General features: G+C 33.4%; 1 protein-coding gene across 2 annotated transcripts; it reads right to left on the reverse strand.

The window, feature by feature from the left end:
* Positions 1 to 12,612: 12,612 nt before the first annotated feature.
* On the reverse strand, positions 12,613 to 14,444 carry LOC144556420 (DNA-binding protein MNB1B-like). 2 transcript variants are annotated; one of them, XM_078304770.1, is made up of 8 exons: positions 14,322 to 14,444; positions 14,184 to 14,236; positions 13,964 to 14,074; positions 13,782 to 13,839; positions 13,627 to 13,671; positions 13,437 to 13,517; positions 13,248 to 13,349; positions 12,613 to 12,972 (listed from the first exon to the last, which is right to left on the reverse strand). In XM_078304770.1, exons 2-8 carry the CDS (start codon positions 14,225 to 14,227, stop codon positions 12,952 to 12,954), a joined length of 462 nt encoding a protein of 153 aa, XP_078160896.1. In that variant the 5' UTR covers positions 14,228 to 14,236; positions 14,322 to 14,444; the 3' UTR covers positions 12,613 to 12,951. The 2 variants fall into 2 exon arrangements, with proteins under 2 accessions (XP_078160896.1, XP_078160897.1); XM_078304771.1 differs by having other exon boundaries at positions 14,184 to 14,232; positions 14,322 to 14,443.
* Between the last annotated feature and the right edge of the window lie 699 nt (positions 14,445 to 15,143).

The raw sequence follows: 15,143 nt of genomic DNA on the forward strand, positions 1-15,143 counted from the left end.
CAAACCCATCCCTCAATATAAACAGAACACATAATTAAATTTTTTACTCTGAAAATGACCATCATGATTTCTTCTAAGGTCTTCAATTTTTTTTTTTTTTTCAGAAAGCTCGTAGGCATTCAAAATTATATATGTGTTAAAGTTAAAACGTATTTATGAAACGGAGTTCTCCTCTCCTCTTTAGGCCCTTGTGACCCATACCTCAGGCCTTAGAATTTAAATGATAATTTGTTCCATGTGCATTAAATAATTTTCAGAACTATGCATTTGTTAATATAAAACAGGGGAAATGAGCAGATTATTTTATAAAAAAAGTACTTATCATTCTTTTTTTTTTTATGTACACAAATGGTAATTCCTATTTCTTAGAAGCCAGTTTTGTTAAAGAAAAATAAAAAGAAGGTATATGTTCCTACTGATTGCCTCTAATTTAAATGACAACCCATAAATTTCGGTTTGTCCCAAACAAACAAGCATGAATTAATTAAGCATTTATGGTAGTTGCAAATCAAATATTGCATGACCTAGCTATCAACTATATACAAGGGTTATGTAACTTGTGTTGTTGTTAATTATATATATTTTTCTGAAACTATTGTTTAAATATCGTTCTAAGTTCCTTAGAATTGAGATCTCACAACTTATGAATTCATACTTGCACATACGAGTAAAAAAAATGAAAAGCTAATTTATGAAATTGGTGGAAATCAAAAGTAAGTGAAGATAATGAATACATCTAAGAGCCTTAGACTCTTGACGGGAGGTGCTCAAATTTCGCAGCCTCTCCTCATTAATAACTGAGACTATTATCGTTGAAGTTTTTCAAAGAGGAATCGACATATTGGTATATTGGTGTGTTGATCGATTTTGCTGAATAAGAAATGAGAAACATGATTGTAAATTGTTTATTGCTTTGTATTTTGATACCTAGTACAAGAGGCTATGTATAAGAAATAAATAACGGTTGCCTATGTCCCTATGCAATGGTTGTAAACTTTCTAATTATGGTATTAATGGTGGAAGCTGATTATATATAATAGGTAGCTCCCTTTATTTTCTATTTTAGCCAATGATAAAAATGCCATATAGCTTTGAGGCTAATTTTTTCTAAACTAATTATATTTCTCAAAATGGGGACTGCAATAATTAGGGTTAACCATTTGTTTTTTCAAAGAGTTAACATTTAAATTGCCAAAGCGGCTTTGTATATATATCCATGTATACGTCTTTTGTTCAGATGAAAATTGAATTTATAGCAGATGCATGTACAATTTAAATTAATATATACAAGTTTGAAAATATTATGCAATCCCGCTCTATAATTCTGGTCTTTTGGGTCCATAATTCCGATGTATCTCATTTGAAGAAATAATTAAATTGCTAAGCCCGTAGGGGTCGTACAAAGGATGTTATTTGGAAACTTTTGTGCCATGAAAATACCATTAATAAGCCCTCTGAAATTTAGTAATAAGTCCCTGAGGAATATTACCATTACAAAAATACCCTTCTGACCTTAACATTACTTAACAGAGAAAAGGAAGAATCACATGACAGAGTAGGTTAATAACTAAACCTATAGATACAGAGAAAGATAAAGGCAGAGAACAGAATCACAACAAAACAAAAAGAAAGAAAAGGAGAGAACGTAGAACAAAAATTGAATCTCAGTCAGCCAACATCTCATCTCACATATATAGTACTAGTCTTATAGTCTAGTCATCCTTCATCAGTTCTTCATGGGGCCGCTTGTTTCGGGGCCGGGGGGGTGGGGACCGCTTGCCTCCAGATATGTAACCACCAGAATTTACCTACAAAGGGATAGATTACTGAACATTAGAACATAACTATATCAAAAGAAAAGAGAAACAGAATGATCAGTTCCAGGTTTGTTTTTCCTGCTAAATTCTCAAATAATAACACCTCACAATTAGATCAAAGTTTACGCCGAGAAAAAAGGCTACCTTTTTGCCTTGGCTCTTTCATAACAACTGGACCAAATTGTTTGATAAATAAATGCTCTACTAACAGACTGCACAAATTTTTTGTGGTTTAAAACATAGAACAACATATATATTAGGCTTTATTTTGTTCTTTTCCGGTTATCAAAAAAACGAACTGGAGTTGTCAATATGTTATTCAAGAGATACAGTTAGAATAATTAATCACCAGAGATATCTTCAAAGAACCTGCAAAACACCAAAAATATATATTGTTTGTAAAACTCTGCAAAATAACATATTTATATTATTCCCAAGAACCTGCAAAATATTACATATAGTTTGCAAAACAATGTAAATAGCAGATCAACTATCAAGAGAAATAAACAGGACCATAATTATACAGCAAAAAAAAAAAGGATGATCACCTTAGCAGCCACAACATTGTGGCAGTCACGCTTCTTGCAAGCAAACAGCTCAATATACCTATGCCCCACATTCTGACGAACCCGCTGCAGTGCCAGCTGTACCTGCATAGGGTTCGAGAACACCACGTATGCTTCCCCGGTAAAACCCCAATTCTTGTTAATAAATAAGCAATCAACAACATCCAGACCCGTAAAAAAACTATAAATGTGACGTTCCTGGCAGTTGAACGGCAACCCACGAATTCGCACCCCAGGGAAATCGTGCAAGCTGGCAGTTGACTCACCACGTCGAATGCCGTTGGTACGAGATGAGTGGGAGAACGTTGTGCCTGTCCCAACATACGGGTCCGGGCCAAAGAACCATGCCCGATTAGATCCGCTAGCTATTGGGGGCATGTTGCACACCTCTGCAAAACCCTGTGCAGGGATGCCTATACCTCCAAAGTAGTAATTGGGTTCGGTAAAGCGTGGCCTCTTTGGTGGTCTCTCGCTGCATCCACCAGCCCAATATGGGAACCCACCAGGCCCCATCATAGCCCTTCAATTTTCATCACCAGAAAAACAAAGAAAAGAAAAAGAGAATGAAACCCTCAAGCTCAGATCCAATTTTCTTTAAATTACCAAATAAGTTAGTACGGACATGAAATATTACTATATTAGGAAATGATTAAAAAAAAAACAGAGATGCAAGTATTCCAAGTTCAGAAATGTTTGGGATGGTGTTAAAATTCTTGGCCAATGAACCCAAATTAAAGGTGGAAGTAGAAGTCTTAAGATTCTAATATTCATTAAACACCTTCTTGAATCTTGTTAAGACAGGATGCTTGTAAAGTACAATTATTAATTAATTACTATTGAAATCAAACCATCAAATAGATTTCAGATGGCATATCAACACTAATATGATTTTTCAATAAAGTTTCAGAATTGGTTCTGTTTAATGTCATATGGTAATGAATAGCTATTATACAGACTAATTAAACTTCAGAATTGTTAAATTGCAACTTCCTTTGACGGCATTAAATACGAATTTTCAATAAACTATAATCGTATATATTAAACAATCTAAGGGATAATCAAATAAAGATGAAGAGATTGAATCGCAAATGTGCATGCTAGGGTTTAACGCATGACTTACTCTCTGAATCCGTACATGGTCGTCGTCAGAAGGATTCCTCAGGTCGAACAAAACAAGGAGTCTACGCTCCAGAGAGAAATGGCGATACGCAAGAAACCTTGATAGAAATTGTTTCTTGCGCTGTCGAAGTGCACGAGGAGCTTCGAGAGGTACCGAAGAAAACTTATCTTGGATTGAAGAGGGAAGTTCTAATTTTGGCGGGTTAGCGACTAGAGAAAATAGTAAGATTGACAAATCCAGGTGTAAGCTATAAATTCATTGTACCGGGTACTTAAAATGGAAAATGCGTCTTGTCTATATGAGACTATGAAAGAATTCCCTATTTTGTGGGTCCCATAAGCAGTCTTTCGGTATACATGAACCGTTGATTCGTGGAACACTCAGGACTCGTGGAAGCGTCTAATGCTGATGTGGACCAACTAAAAGTAAAACCAATGTTCTTGGAGCTGTATAAGGATGTTTTTCAATTTAGTCCTCAACAATGTATATATTACAAAATAATGGCGTAATAAATGTTCCGATCATGTCAAATGAGTTGGTACTTTCTAATTCCAACTGGCTAATTACAGTTAAAGTTATTTATACTTCACAAAATACAATTGACCTTAATTAAACTAATTACTTGGTTCTATTTTCCAGTTTATTAGGAATAAATATATTAATAGTGAAGACTTCATGCAGTGTATGAGTCGTATATGGACTCCCGGCGGATCCACTAATATTGAATGGAATCAATTTATCTCAATTTTTTTTTAAACTATTCATTTATATTAGATTTTCTATAAAATTATCTCCATTCGCAGCATGAAAATTTTACATTATTGATCTTTATTCACGTTTGATCCTCATATTTTGAAAGTCTGACTCCGCCTCTATTTGAAGTAAACCCCTTATTTCATACTTAAGTTGTTAAATAAGGAATTAAATAAAAGTAAGATAAAATAAAATAAAATTTGTTCGGAGTAAGTTACTCCACATATTGGACTCTATATTTACTTCACATTTATTTCGCCCATTGTCATAGAAAAATACTCGTTGCTCAACATTTTATTCCTCCAAACATTTCATTGGTGTGGGACCCATTGTCATAGATAAATACTCGTTGCTCAACATTTTATTCCTCCAAACATTCGTTGGTATAATCCAACTAGTTATTGGTCCCAACTTGTCACTATGTTGCACATTAGGGGCGAATTGTAAAGAGGAAAATAAAAACCACGCTCTTTTTGTAAATTAAAAATTTACAATTTAGTCCATTAAATTTTGTAATTTTTATATGTACCAATATTGTTAAGCTCTCTTTATAAAATGAAATTACACTACACTATATTTTTCAGCCATCCAATTTTCTAGTTCCGGTCTGCAGTAACTGAAAATTATGTAACACTCCAGACAAATCTGAAAAAAATTTACTTGAAATTTAATCAATAGCTTGGGAGTAACTTCAAAATCCTAATTTTTTTTGTACCATTTCAACACTACCATGCCATTCATTACATGATATGTATATCAAGAAAATATAGAATATCTTTAGGCACGATTTTATTTTGGTAATAACTTTTGGGTCTCGAGATTTGCAGATTGACAAACACATAAACATGCAATACAAAATATTATTTTGCTTGTCTTTGAGTCAAAGGCAATTAACACATAATTATTATCTTACAGAGGACCTTACAAATAAACAAGAATTTGCAACCCATCCTTTGACATTACACATTAGACAAGCAATTACCAATATGCTTCAACTAAATAGAGGCACCTCGACTCAAAGACAATTTACCGCCGGGTCCGCCGCCCACGCTCCTCTTATTAAAATAAATTGCAAAAAAAAAATCTCCACAAGCGCAGTTCTTGGCCTAATATTTGAGAATTAGGAATTTCCACACAAGTTCTTTGACAGTTGAAATATCATAATATGCATTCATAAAACATGCGATTCTCTTGGAAGTTCAAATGATAAGCACAACAATAATACCTTGTATTAGAGATGTATCTTTTGAAGAACTAGTAACCACTGAAAACCCCTCTTGTGAGGCTCGAAGGCCTTTCCACATAATTTCTTTGACAGATTTCAAATATAATAATATGCATCTACCAAAAAAAAAAAAATGAGATTTCAATGGAAATTCGAGTGGAGTCGAATATAAGAATCAAATTCATTAGGAAAACACAAGAACAGATATATCTTTTCAAGAACTAGCAACCACTGGAAAATCCTCTTGTGAGGCTCAAAAGCTTTTCACAGACCCTAAAGATGAAAGCACAACCTAAATCAAGACAGAAAAGCTTATCTGCACTTAGATTAATTTGCGGTTTGGTACCTAATCTTTTATATTTGTCAAATGGTTCAACTACTTATAAGTGAATTCTGCAAACTATACCAAACACTGCATCTGAATTTACATTGATTGGTTTTAGGTTCAACAAACTAATCATGTAATGACAATCAACTGAGATTGCATAAACCAAGCTGGAAATGCAAATGTTGGTATCTCAACAACATATTATTACATTCTGAAGACTTCTGTCCGTTTAAACCAGACCTATTTGCACACTGCGATAATCCCCACTGCTCTATTCGTTCTCTAGTCTGTCAGCAAGTGTGCAGCAGTTGGGTCACCTTGTGTACCAGCTTGGTGTCAAGGTAGGAACAGTGGAAATAGAGCAGGGTTTCATTGTTAATGGGTTGTGGATTGGTTATTGGGAGATCCATAATTCAATTTTCAGCTGCTATCAAAAGAAAACTAAAGTTAGTAATTAACTAGTGATGTACTGTAGGAAACGTCAAAATCAGAAAAGTAAGTGCAAATATTACATAAATAAACCTGACAACGAAAGTGTTCCTATTTTATAACAAAAAAATCGTACCTATATATCATGATAAGCCAACTCATTAGTTCATTTGGGAGAAGGTGAAATCAAATTTCAACAGAAAACATGAGCAATTATAAAATTATGATCAAGTACAAATATATATTTAAATTTCAAACCAAAAGAAATAGCATTTTATGGTCATAATCACGACTGGTTTTGACCTTGAATTAAAGCCCAATGATTATACAACTTCATATGACTCAACATACATGCAGATGCATTTCCTCAAACTACCAAAATTTTCCTCACAAATCAAACAGAAGGGACAGACAGTCTACAGGGGCAAAATGGTAATTTGATTTCAACTAAGGATTCAACACTCAAATCAAATTCAGTAATGTAAATTTGTTGACATGATCATTAATTTCAGCTTGAACTCATTTCTCAAGTTCTTCCAACTAATCATTAATTGTTCAACATACTTGTATATGGTCTGAACTGACTTGGAAAGTCTTATATAGCATAATGGCACCAATACAAGTTCAACAAAACCTCAAAAGGGAATAAAAAAGAGCTGAACATGCAAATACAATTTTATGCATTCTAAAGGAAATGAAACCTCGTAATAAGGCTGTGGTGACAACGGGAAGCAATAAGAACTAGATAATTAAAAGGAAAAAATTAGCAAAGCAGTATGTACAATATTTCAGTTAATAGAGCAACTAACCAGCTCACTTGAAGTACAAATAGGTCATTTAATAGTTCAACCCGATTGGGTACTTGAATCATCACACCTATTATCTGCTCACAAATTCTCACCTATCACCAACTCGCCCCATATCTAGGCAGCTAAATTGGGTTTCACCCCTTCTTGCTTCATTCTTCTCAGCATGCACACAGCGATATTCGTCATGACAACAAGACCTAAAAAAATTTAAACCCATATTCCGTCTAACAATCCATCATGACAACAAGAAATAACACACGGAGGTGAAAAATAATTATATTCGTTCCTTCTTGGAAGTGCCATGTTCCTCGAAGTGTTGGAATTGAGGAATCCCGCAATCCCAATAACAATTTTTCCCCTCTAATTAATTGACTTCACCGTCTCATCTCAAAGTTTAGAAATGCCCTCGAGACGGTAAAATCAATTAAATTAGAGGGAAAATGTCAGACTCTAACAAATGAGCAATTCAGGGGTTCTGCTGCCTTGTCAATTTATCCCATCTTACCCAGCTTAGGCATTTTGTCGAGCACTATGGCTGCAGCTTCTCAGATCGTCTTATCCTTACAAAGACCTTTTAGTAATGGATCATGTTATCTATATGTGCAGACATCAGGTTAGATCTGTTTAATTTGGATCAATCGGTTAAAGAGGAAAAAAAAAATAGTTGCGTAATGGTTGGTTAAGTTGTTCAGGCGAACCAGGCCAGCGCTGTGAAGAGATGGTTGAAGAGATAGATGGACGGCGCCGGGTCACTGGTGGCCAGTAGTCGGTCAAACAGGCCAAGTGCTTCAGAGATATTTATAGTGCTCTACAAAATGCCTAAGCTGGGTCGCCATGGCACGGGATAATCAAGTGGTTTGAAGAAAAAGAAAAAAGAGAATGGGAATTCCATATCCTCTGCGGTAACAGAATATTTCTATTTGTATCACGGAAGCTTCAATAATCGTGCGAATTCTAATTGAACGGTGCAGATCCAAAAAGAAATATTATGTTACCTTAGATGACACGAATTTATGTGACCTAGAATCTTATTAGATCGTAACACTATTTGGGCTTGGCCCATAAATTTGCCATCCTACTGAAAAAATGGGCCCATGATTAATTTCCTTCTTACTTTAGGAATATTATTTAGCAACTATTTTTTCCCAACTTAGAAATTTATTTCATAAAGTTTATTGTTAAAACAAAAGGTTTTACCGATATGCGTAAAATTACATTTGCATATGTTATCTTCTTATAACTGGGTTTGACTACAACTCAATTGTCTGACATACTCTATTTTCTTATTGGGATCATTTGACACATAATTTATTATAAAAGTATTAACAATTACAATAAAATAAAATCTAAACAATGAAATTAAATATTAAATAATAACTCTTGATAAATCAACAAACGAAGTTTAAATTGTATGAAATTTAATTGATGAGCTGTCATATCTCCAGCAGCCTACTCAAATTTTTTTTAACTATATTTAAATTACTGTGAAAAATATTGTCTAATATTATTTTCACATAATATCATATTAAAGTGTACAAGACAGATGTATTGCACCGAACAACACGTGTAGTATTTTTGTTTTGATTATTGCTTTTGGACTAATTAAATTAATCATCTCTCAGCAGTATTACGCCAACACAAGAAAATAAACATTACAAAATAGTTGAGTGGTGTATTTAAAATGAAAGAATCAAATTGGGATGGTGCACTCCAAAGGCACTAACTGCAATAATTTGAGGGGGGGTCTCTTGCATTTATGCTCCACTCAGTTTTTATTATAGAAAATAGAAAGTATAGGTTGCAGTTAATGATAAATAATTAAATTAAACTTTTTATTTTGCATTTAATAGCTTAAGTTATGATTTAAATTAATTTGTCTGGTGAAGTAAGATGTTAGAAAATAAATTTTTATTTATGATAACGAATTTTACAGACATGATAAGTGTAGAGTAAGTTAATCACTCTAAAAAGATGGCTTAATTTACTCAGTCGTTACTCTCTTAATTTTTTTTCTTCACTGCGAGTATGTGACAACTTAAGTGTAGAGTAAGGGATTTACTTTAAATTTGATTTCACAACCAAACATGAATCATAAGTTGTGTCTAATTAAAGCAATAAATATGATAATTGGATGTTAATTAATTTTAATTTGGTCTTAATTTTTATTTCAAAGATGTTGGTATGTTTGTAATTCATGTATCATAATGAGTTTCAAGCTTTCAATCAATGTTAAGAAATAACTTATAAAATTAAAACTAATATATATTATTTGTGTGATATTTTATAATCTAAAAACATTAGTCAGGCATAATTAATTTCATATACATTAATTGTTAGTTGAGTTATGCCATCATTTAAAATTCCTATAGATAGGGATCATATTGGTCAACAAATTGAAATGTGAATGTAGGTGTGGTACCAACCCCCCTCTAACAATGAATGCACCGAATGAGTTGCACCAACCAGTTGACCCATACATTTAATAATATTATTTGTATTTTTTTTAACTGAAATTTTTATTTGTAGCAGGAAAAAAAAAAAAAAAAAACAAAACAAAAGACCTAGATTTGAAGGATTTTCATATTTATTCGGGCCGCACAACCAATTTGTGGCTCATTTATGGAGGGTCGCAGATTGGCTTAGAGGTCACTAAAAACACAAAAAATGCACTGTAATATTTAATATATTTAAGTTTTGAAGACCTCTAAGCCAATCTGCGACTCTCCATAAATGGATCGCAGATTAGCTGTGCAGCCCGGGTAATTATGAAAAAACCTCAAATTTAGAGTCTTTGGGTTTATTTTTTTATTATGGTATTTAAAAAAATCGGTTTTTTTTTAATGCGTGGCTTGTATATATACCATTTCTTGCGGTTATAAGTCTAATTATCAAATTAATACTTAAATTTGTTGCTACATAATTCCGGATTTTTTTTCCCCAGCATATGAATCGTACTTCTTGGTCTCAGTAAAAAGTATATTATTTTTTAGGAGGAACTATCATGTTTTTCACACTTCATCAAGCCTTACCTTTTATATCATTGTTTTCAAAGTCTAAAATATCGATTTGAACCGCTCAACATGATATTTATAACCAAATTTTATAATTTTTCAAAAATATTTACTATTATTTTAGATAGATATAAAATCCATGTTTTTGAACGATGCAGGAATAGTTATTTTGTACATATCTTAAAAGATAGTAAAAAAATTTAAAAATTATAAAATTTGTTCCTTAAACATATTTTAGTATGGATATCATTTTTGGATCGACTGTTTAGACTTTGAAAACAAAAATATAAAAAATAAAACATAATGAGGTATGAAATGCATGAGGTATTGAACCATCCTCATTATTTTTTCATGCACACAAAAAATGATAAAGATCAATGTATCTGAACTTTAGACTATCATTAATTCTGTAAAAGTGAAGATACAAAATAGGTATTTGGAGTTTGAAAATTCTTTATTTATGTTTTCTAGAGGGCACTTCGTATTTTTTTTTATATTTGTGAAAATAATGTTCCGCTCTGTTTGTGTCTATTAATTTTTTATCAGGCAAATCCACATAACAAAACACCATTAAAAAATATTGCAGCATAAAATATCATGAGAAATTTACGTTCATGATAATAGAAAATATCATGCTCAACAAAGTTATTATACAGCATAAAACAGCATATAATAGAAAAAATTAAATACAATGAAAGAAAAAACATTATATTGATACTCAATAATAATTCGTTAGAAAATTAAACAAAAGCTGAGCCTAGAGAAGAAGGGAGGTGTATTCGTATCTAATGGAATTAGATCAAGAATAGATAAAAAGTAAAAAAAAAATGTAGATTATATTATATTAAACGAAATTTGTCTATTTAATTGAATTCCTCACGTTTCATTTCATAAAGTTGAAATATGACAGAAGACAAGACACCTACAAAATAAAGTATAATTGAATTTAACATCATATATATCAGTACAGTACCTTGTACGGTCATAACAGTCGATAGCAATAATTAACCTGTTCCTTGATAATTACAAGTCTGAACTATGATTTGTTAAAAAGGACCTTATTGTATAGAATAAAATAAGTGAATTATTGAGCTCAATAATTAGGCATCGTAGTCCTGAAAAAATATATAATTAAAAAAAAATGTGTTTGCGTGAATCTTACAAAAAATGTGCAGCGTAGAGGGTGATGCGGATTCTGGTATTTGATGGTGATCAGTCGCCTTTTAGAAGAGCTGGTTTAAAGCATCTTTCCACATGGCTAACAAAACGACCTGCTTCCGTATGTTTTGTTTTGTTTTGTTTATAAAAGAAATGAGATCGATCGTACTACTGTACTGCACATCAAACCGTTTTATTGTTTCTGATGGATCATTGATTCATTTCTGTCAAAACAAAACAAAACAGAGAACAGGGTTTTAATAAAGGAACCGAATTTCCTGCTCCCGGGTGCAGGAAATTCCTGTCTCCAGAGTCACTGTGAGGTGGAACCGGTTACTGTTAAAGGGTTTAACTACTGTAACTATTTTTAAACGAGGGCCCATCCGCAGTGACTCTGGAGGCAAGAATTTCCTACTCCGGGGGACAGACGATTCAGTCTCTTTAATATATGGGGAGCTTTTATGATGATGAGATGAGATGAGATGAGTGGGTTAAATCTTTGTTTGTTACTACGCAATAATTGCCAACTCATAGTAACTTCATTCATGTACCATTTGTATAGTTAATTAAAAGACATGGATTTATCAATACGCAATCACATATCCAATAAAAAAGCTATCAACTTATTTATTTTTAAAATTAGTGATGCACATATATAGTTTGTCAACTCCTGTGTTGTTACATAATGGATGAAGATTACGAAAAACATTGAAAGGTACAATTTACGTTTTTTTTTTATTTGTAACAAGGGTTGTACGGAGCATTCATCCAATAGATCAGACGGGATCGTACAGTAACAAACAAAGGTAAAAAAATAACCTGACAAAGTATTCTTACAAATAAAATATGTTAACCAGACTTGGCCATGTCAGATCCGTCCACATAACCAAAGCGAATGTCAACGTCCCGACTTCCGAGTCACTCTGACAATTTTACTTGTACAATTCTTGAAAATTGGAAAAGAAAAGGAGACTATCAAAAACTAATTGTAATTTTGTACTAGATACCCAAGGACTACATAAATTAAATATTATGACTTCAAAAAGGGTCAAACATATTTTTACTGCCTTGTAGCCCAAATGAAATAAAGTAACAATAGACAATTCCAGTGGAGTATTATATGCGTGAAAAAGATGATATAACAAAAAATACAATAACATTGTCCACGGGAACATACTGAAGTTGTAATTCTTATTTTGTTCAGATTAAAATCGAAATTCATATAAATTGCACATATAATATAACTATTACGATATTTTCCACCATTTTTAATTAAATTCACACGGATACTAAACGAACCTAAGCGGAAAGCAGGCAGCATTTCTTTTCAGATTGCACAAATTTATGACAGTTAAATTCAAATTTGCTCAAATTATCAAACCCTAACATCAGACAATTCAGCAAAACTAACTTGCAAATAAAACACCCAAAGCTGAATCACAAGAACCAAGAGACATTTGAACTTAAAATCTGCAGTTAGAAATTGGAACCAGAAACTGAACCTACATACAAAGAGATATATACTGGCAGAACAATATCACAGCCAACTTTTATGAAACAACACCTGCCAGCATTTCTCACAGTAGTCATCCATTTATAGCTCTAATGAATTTCACCCATTTCTTTTCCAGAGAGACAAAAAGAAAAAAGAAAAAAGAAAAAGGTAACTACAATACTAGAGGAAGCTATCAACTTCTTAATTGCTCCCACTACTGTTCCACCTACTTCAAATCATTTAATCATCATCTTCCTCCTCCTGCCATAAAGCAACAGTTTAACACATTTTAGACTGTTATGAACATACTTTCATGTCATCAAACTGCAGCAACTTACTACAACCATGTTCTAACCAAATTCCAGTCTCAACTGTATTGACAAAATGCCATTATTATCATTTTAGAAACACCAGACACTATACTAAGAATTAAGTTCAAGAAATGAGAATATGATCAATTACTTGAATGGATAGTTCAAACTTGTTCTGTAAAAATCTATTTTGGTAGGTCAAAATCACAAGGGATGAATCATTACCTCATCATCCTCATCCTCATCTTCATCATCATCATGTACCTCAGATTTTGACTTGTCAGATTCCTCCTCATCATCATCAACAGGCTTCTTCTTAGGCTCAGCCTGTTGTTCAATTAGAAGAAAATAAGCAATAAAATTCATATTTAAGTTGTTAAAAAACAGTTCATATTCCTATTAAGTTATAATCACCTGCTTCTTGTTGTAGGCATTCATCTTGTTGTTGTACTCTGACTTGAGTTTGTTAGCCTTAGCAACAAAAGGAGCTTTCTCCTGTTTCCAATTAAAACAAATTGCACTTGTTAGTTTGCCAAAATAAGAAAGGACATGGTTTAATATTGAAATAAAGAAAAGCTTTAATAGATTGGAAATTTAATAGTACCGCTTCTGACAAGGATTTCCACTTCTCACCACCAGCCTTTCCAACCTAAATTCAATAATTAAAGCAAAACAGATCAAATTTTATTCACTGGAAAAACGATCTAAATTTGATCGACTTCCAAAATATAGAAGTTCAGATTGGTGAATAACACTTACAACAGATACTGATTTGTTGTTAGGATTTGCCTCTTTGAAAGTCTTCCTGAATTCCTCCCTGATATTAAAATTAAAGAGGAAAAAAACAAATACATACTGTCAAAATCTCAATCTATACATATCTTAATTAGAATGCGTTCAAAAATAGTAGACGGATAGCAGAACCGATCTACGAAACTTACATGAAGACGAAGAAGGCGCTAGGAGGCCTTTTAGGCTTGTTCGGATCCTTCGCAGGCTTGCCCTTCTTGACGGGCTTAGGGTTCGCTAATGCCTTCTTCTTCACTGATAACCTTCACGAATAGAGCAAAATTGGAAAATCAGTTCAAACACTATCAGATCCGATCTCAGATCTATATGAAACGATAAAAATCGAGCAATACGAAAATTGATTAAACTCACTTGGCATCGGCTTTCTTTCCCTTCTCAGCACGCGTTCCCTTCATCGCGACTGACTTCAAAAACAAGATCAGATCGGTCAGAAACGATGCAAAACACAAAAAACGAGGTAAGAAAATTGGGGATAATAGTAACCCTGACCTTTAGTGAGGGTTTGGTGTGAAGAGAGAAAGAAAAAGAGATGGATGAGGTCTTTGTTGTTGGAGAGTGGAAGAGACGAGGAAGGAGAAGAAATAAGAAGCCATAGAGAGGAGAGAGAGAAGAAAGAGAGAGGCGGATTTGAAATTTCGGGACAGGGAGGTAAAACGAAACGATAGCCCTTCTTAGGCGGGATTCGTCGAAAAAGTGTAGCCACGTCAGCGATCCGTGTGATCGCGTTTCTCTACGTGCGCGAGTCTATTCCTGGAACAAACGCTGGGTAAGAGATATCTCTCTCTGACAGGGTGGGTCTAATTAATTTCTGTGCAGTGGGGCCCTCGGGTCAGAGGAAGGGTATGTGTTGAAAGAGTTTGTACCAAGAAGAGGTAGTGAATTGAAAGAAGAATGGGCATTGAGGGGGTGTGTTTTCCTCTTGTGCTTTTCTGTATTGCGTTATAATTTATAGAACCTCTTTGCGTCCGCGGATATTTAATAAAGAGATAGGGTCGAGAGGTGTTTTGTAAGAGCGATGGTTTGCACGTGCGCCGCGCGCGCCCCTTCCGCTAAACATAACATGCTCCATTCTAGTTCAATCCTCTCCAGTAATAAAACTGGAGATCTCCATTGTCTTCATATGTTCGATTTTTTTTTTGTTTGTTTTAGATATATGTTCGCTTCTTGTTGAAATAGTCTTCGTTACATTTTTTTAGGTTATTGATCCCGATTTTTAAAAATATTTTGGATTTGAGTTATTGATCTCAATTCAAAAATCACCTACTAGTATATAAAAATATTATCGTGGTTCTTCCAGTACATTCAAATTCT

The sequence above is a fragment of the Carex rostrata genome, chromosome 7 (genome assembly GCF_964058835.1).
Source record: "Carex rostrata chromosome 7, lpCarRost1.2, whole genome shotgun sequence".
Lineage (NCBI taxonomy): Eukaryota > Viridiplantae > Streptophyta > Magnoliopsida > Poales > Cyperaceae > Carex > Carex rostrata.

Excerpts from the sequence above, each read along its gene's own strand:
- LOC144556420 (XM_078304770.1), bottom strand. The coding sequence starts at position 14,227 with ATGAAGGGAACGCGTGCTGAGAAGGGAAAGAAAGCCGATGCCAA. Across the intron at positions 13,672-13,781 it reads ACAACAAATCAGTATCTGTT|GTTGGAAAGGCTGGTGGTGA; the intron begins GTAAGTGTTATT and ends TATTGAATTTAG. Across the intron at positions 12,973-13,247 it reads ATGAGGATGAGGATGATGAG|GAGGAGGAAGATGATGATTA; the intron begins GTAATGATTCAT and ends GCTTTATGGCAG.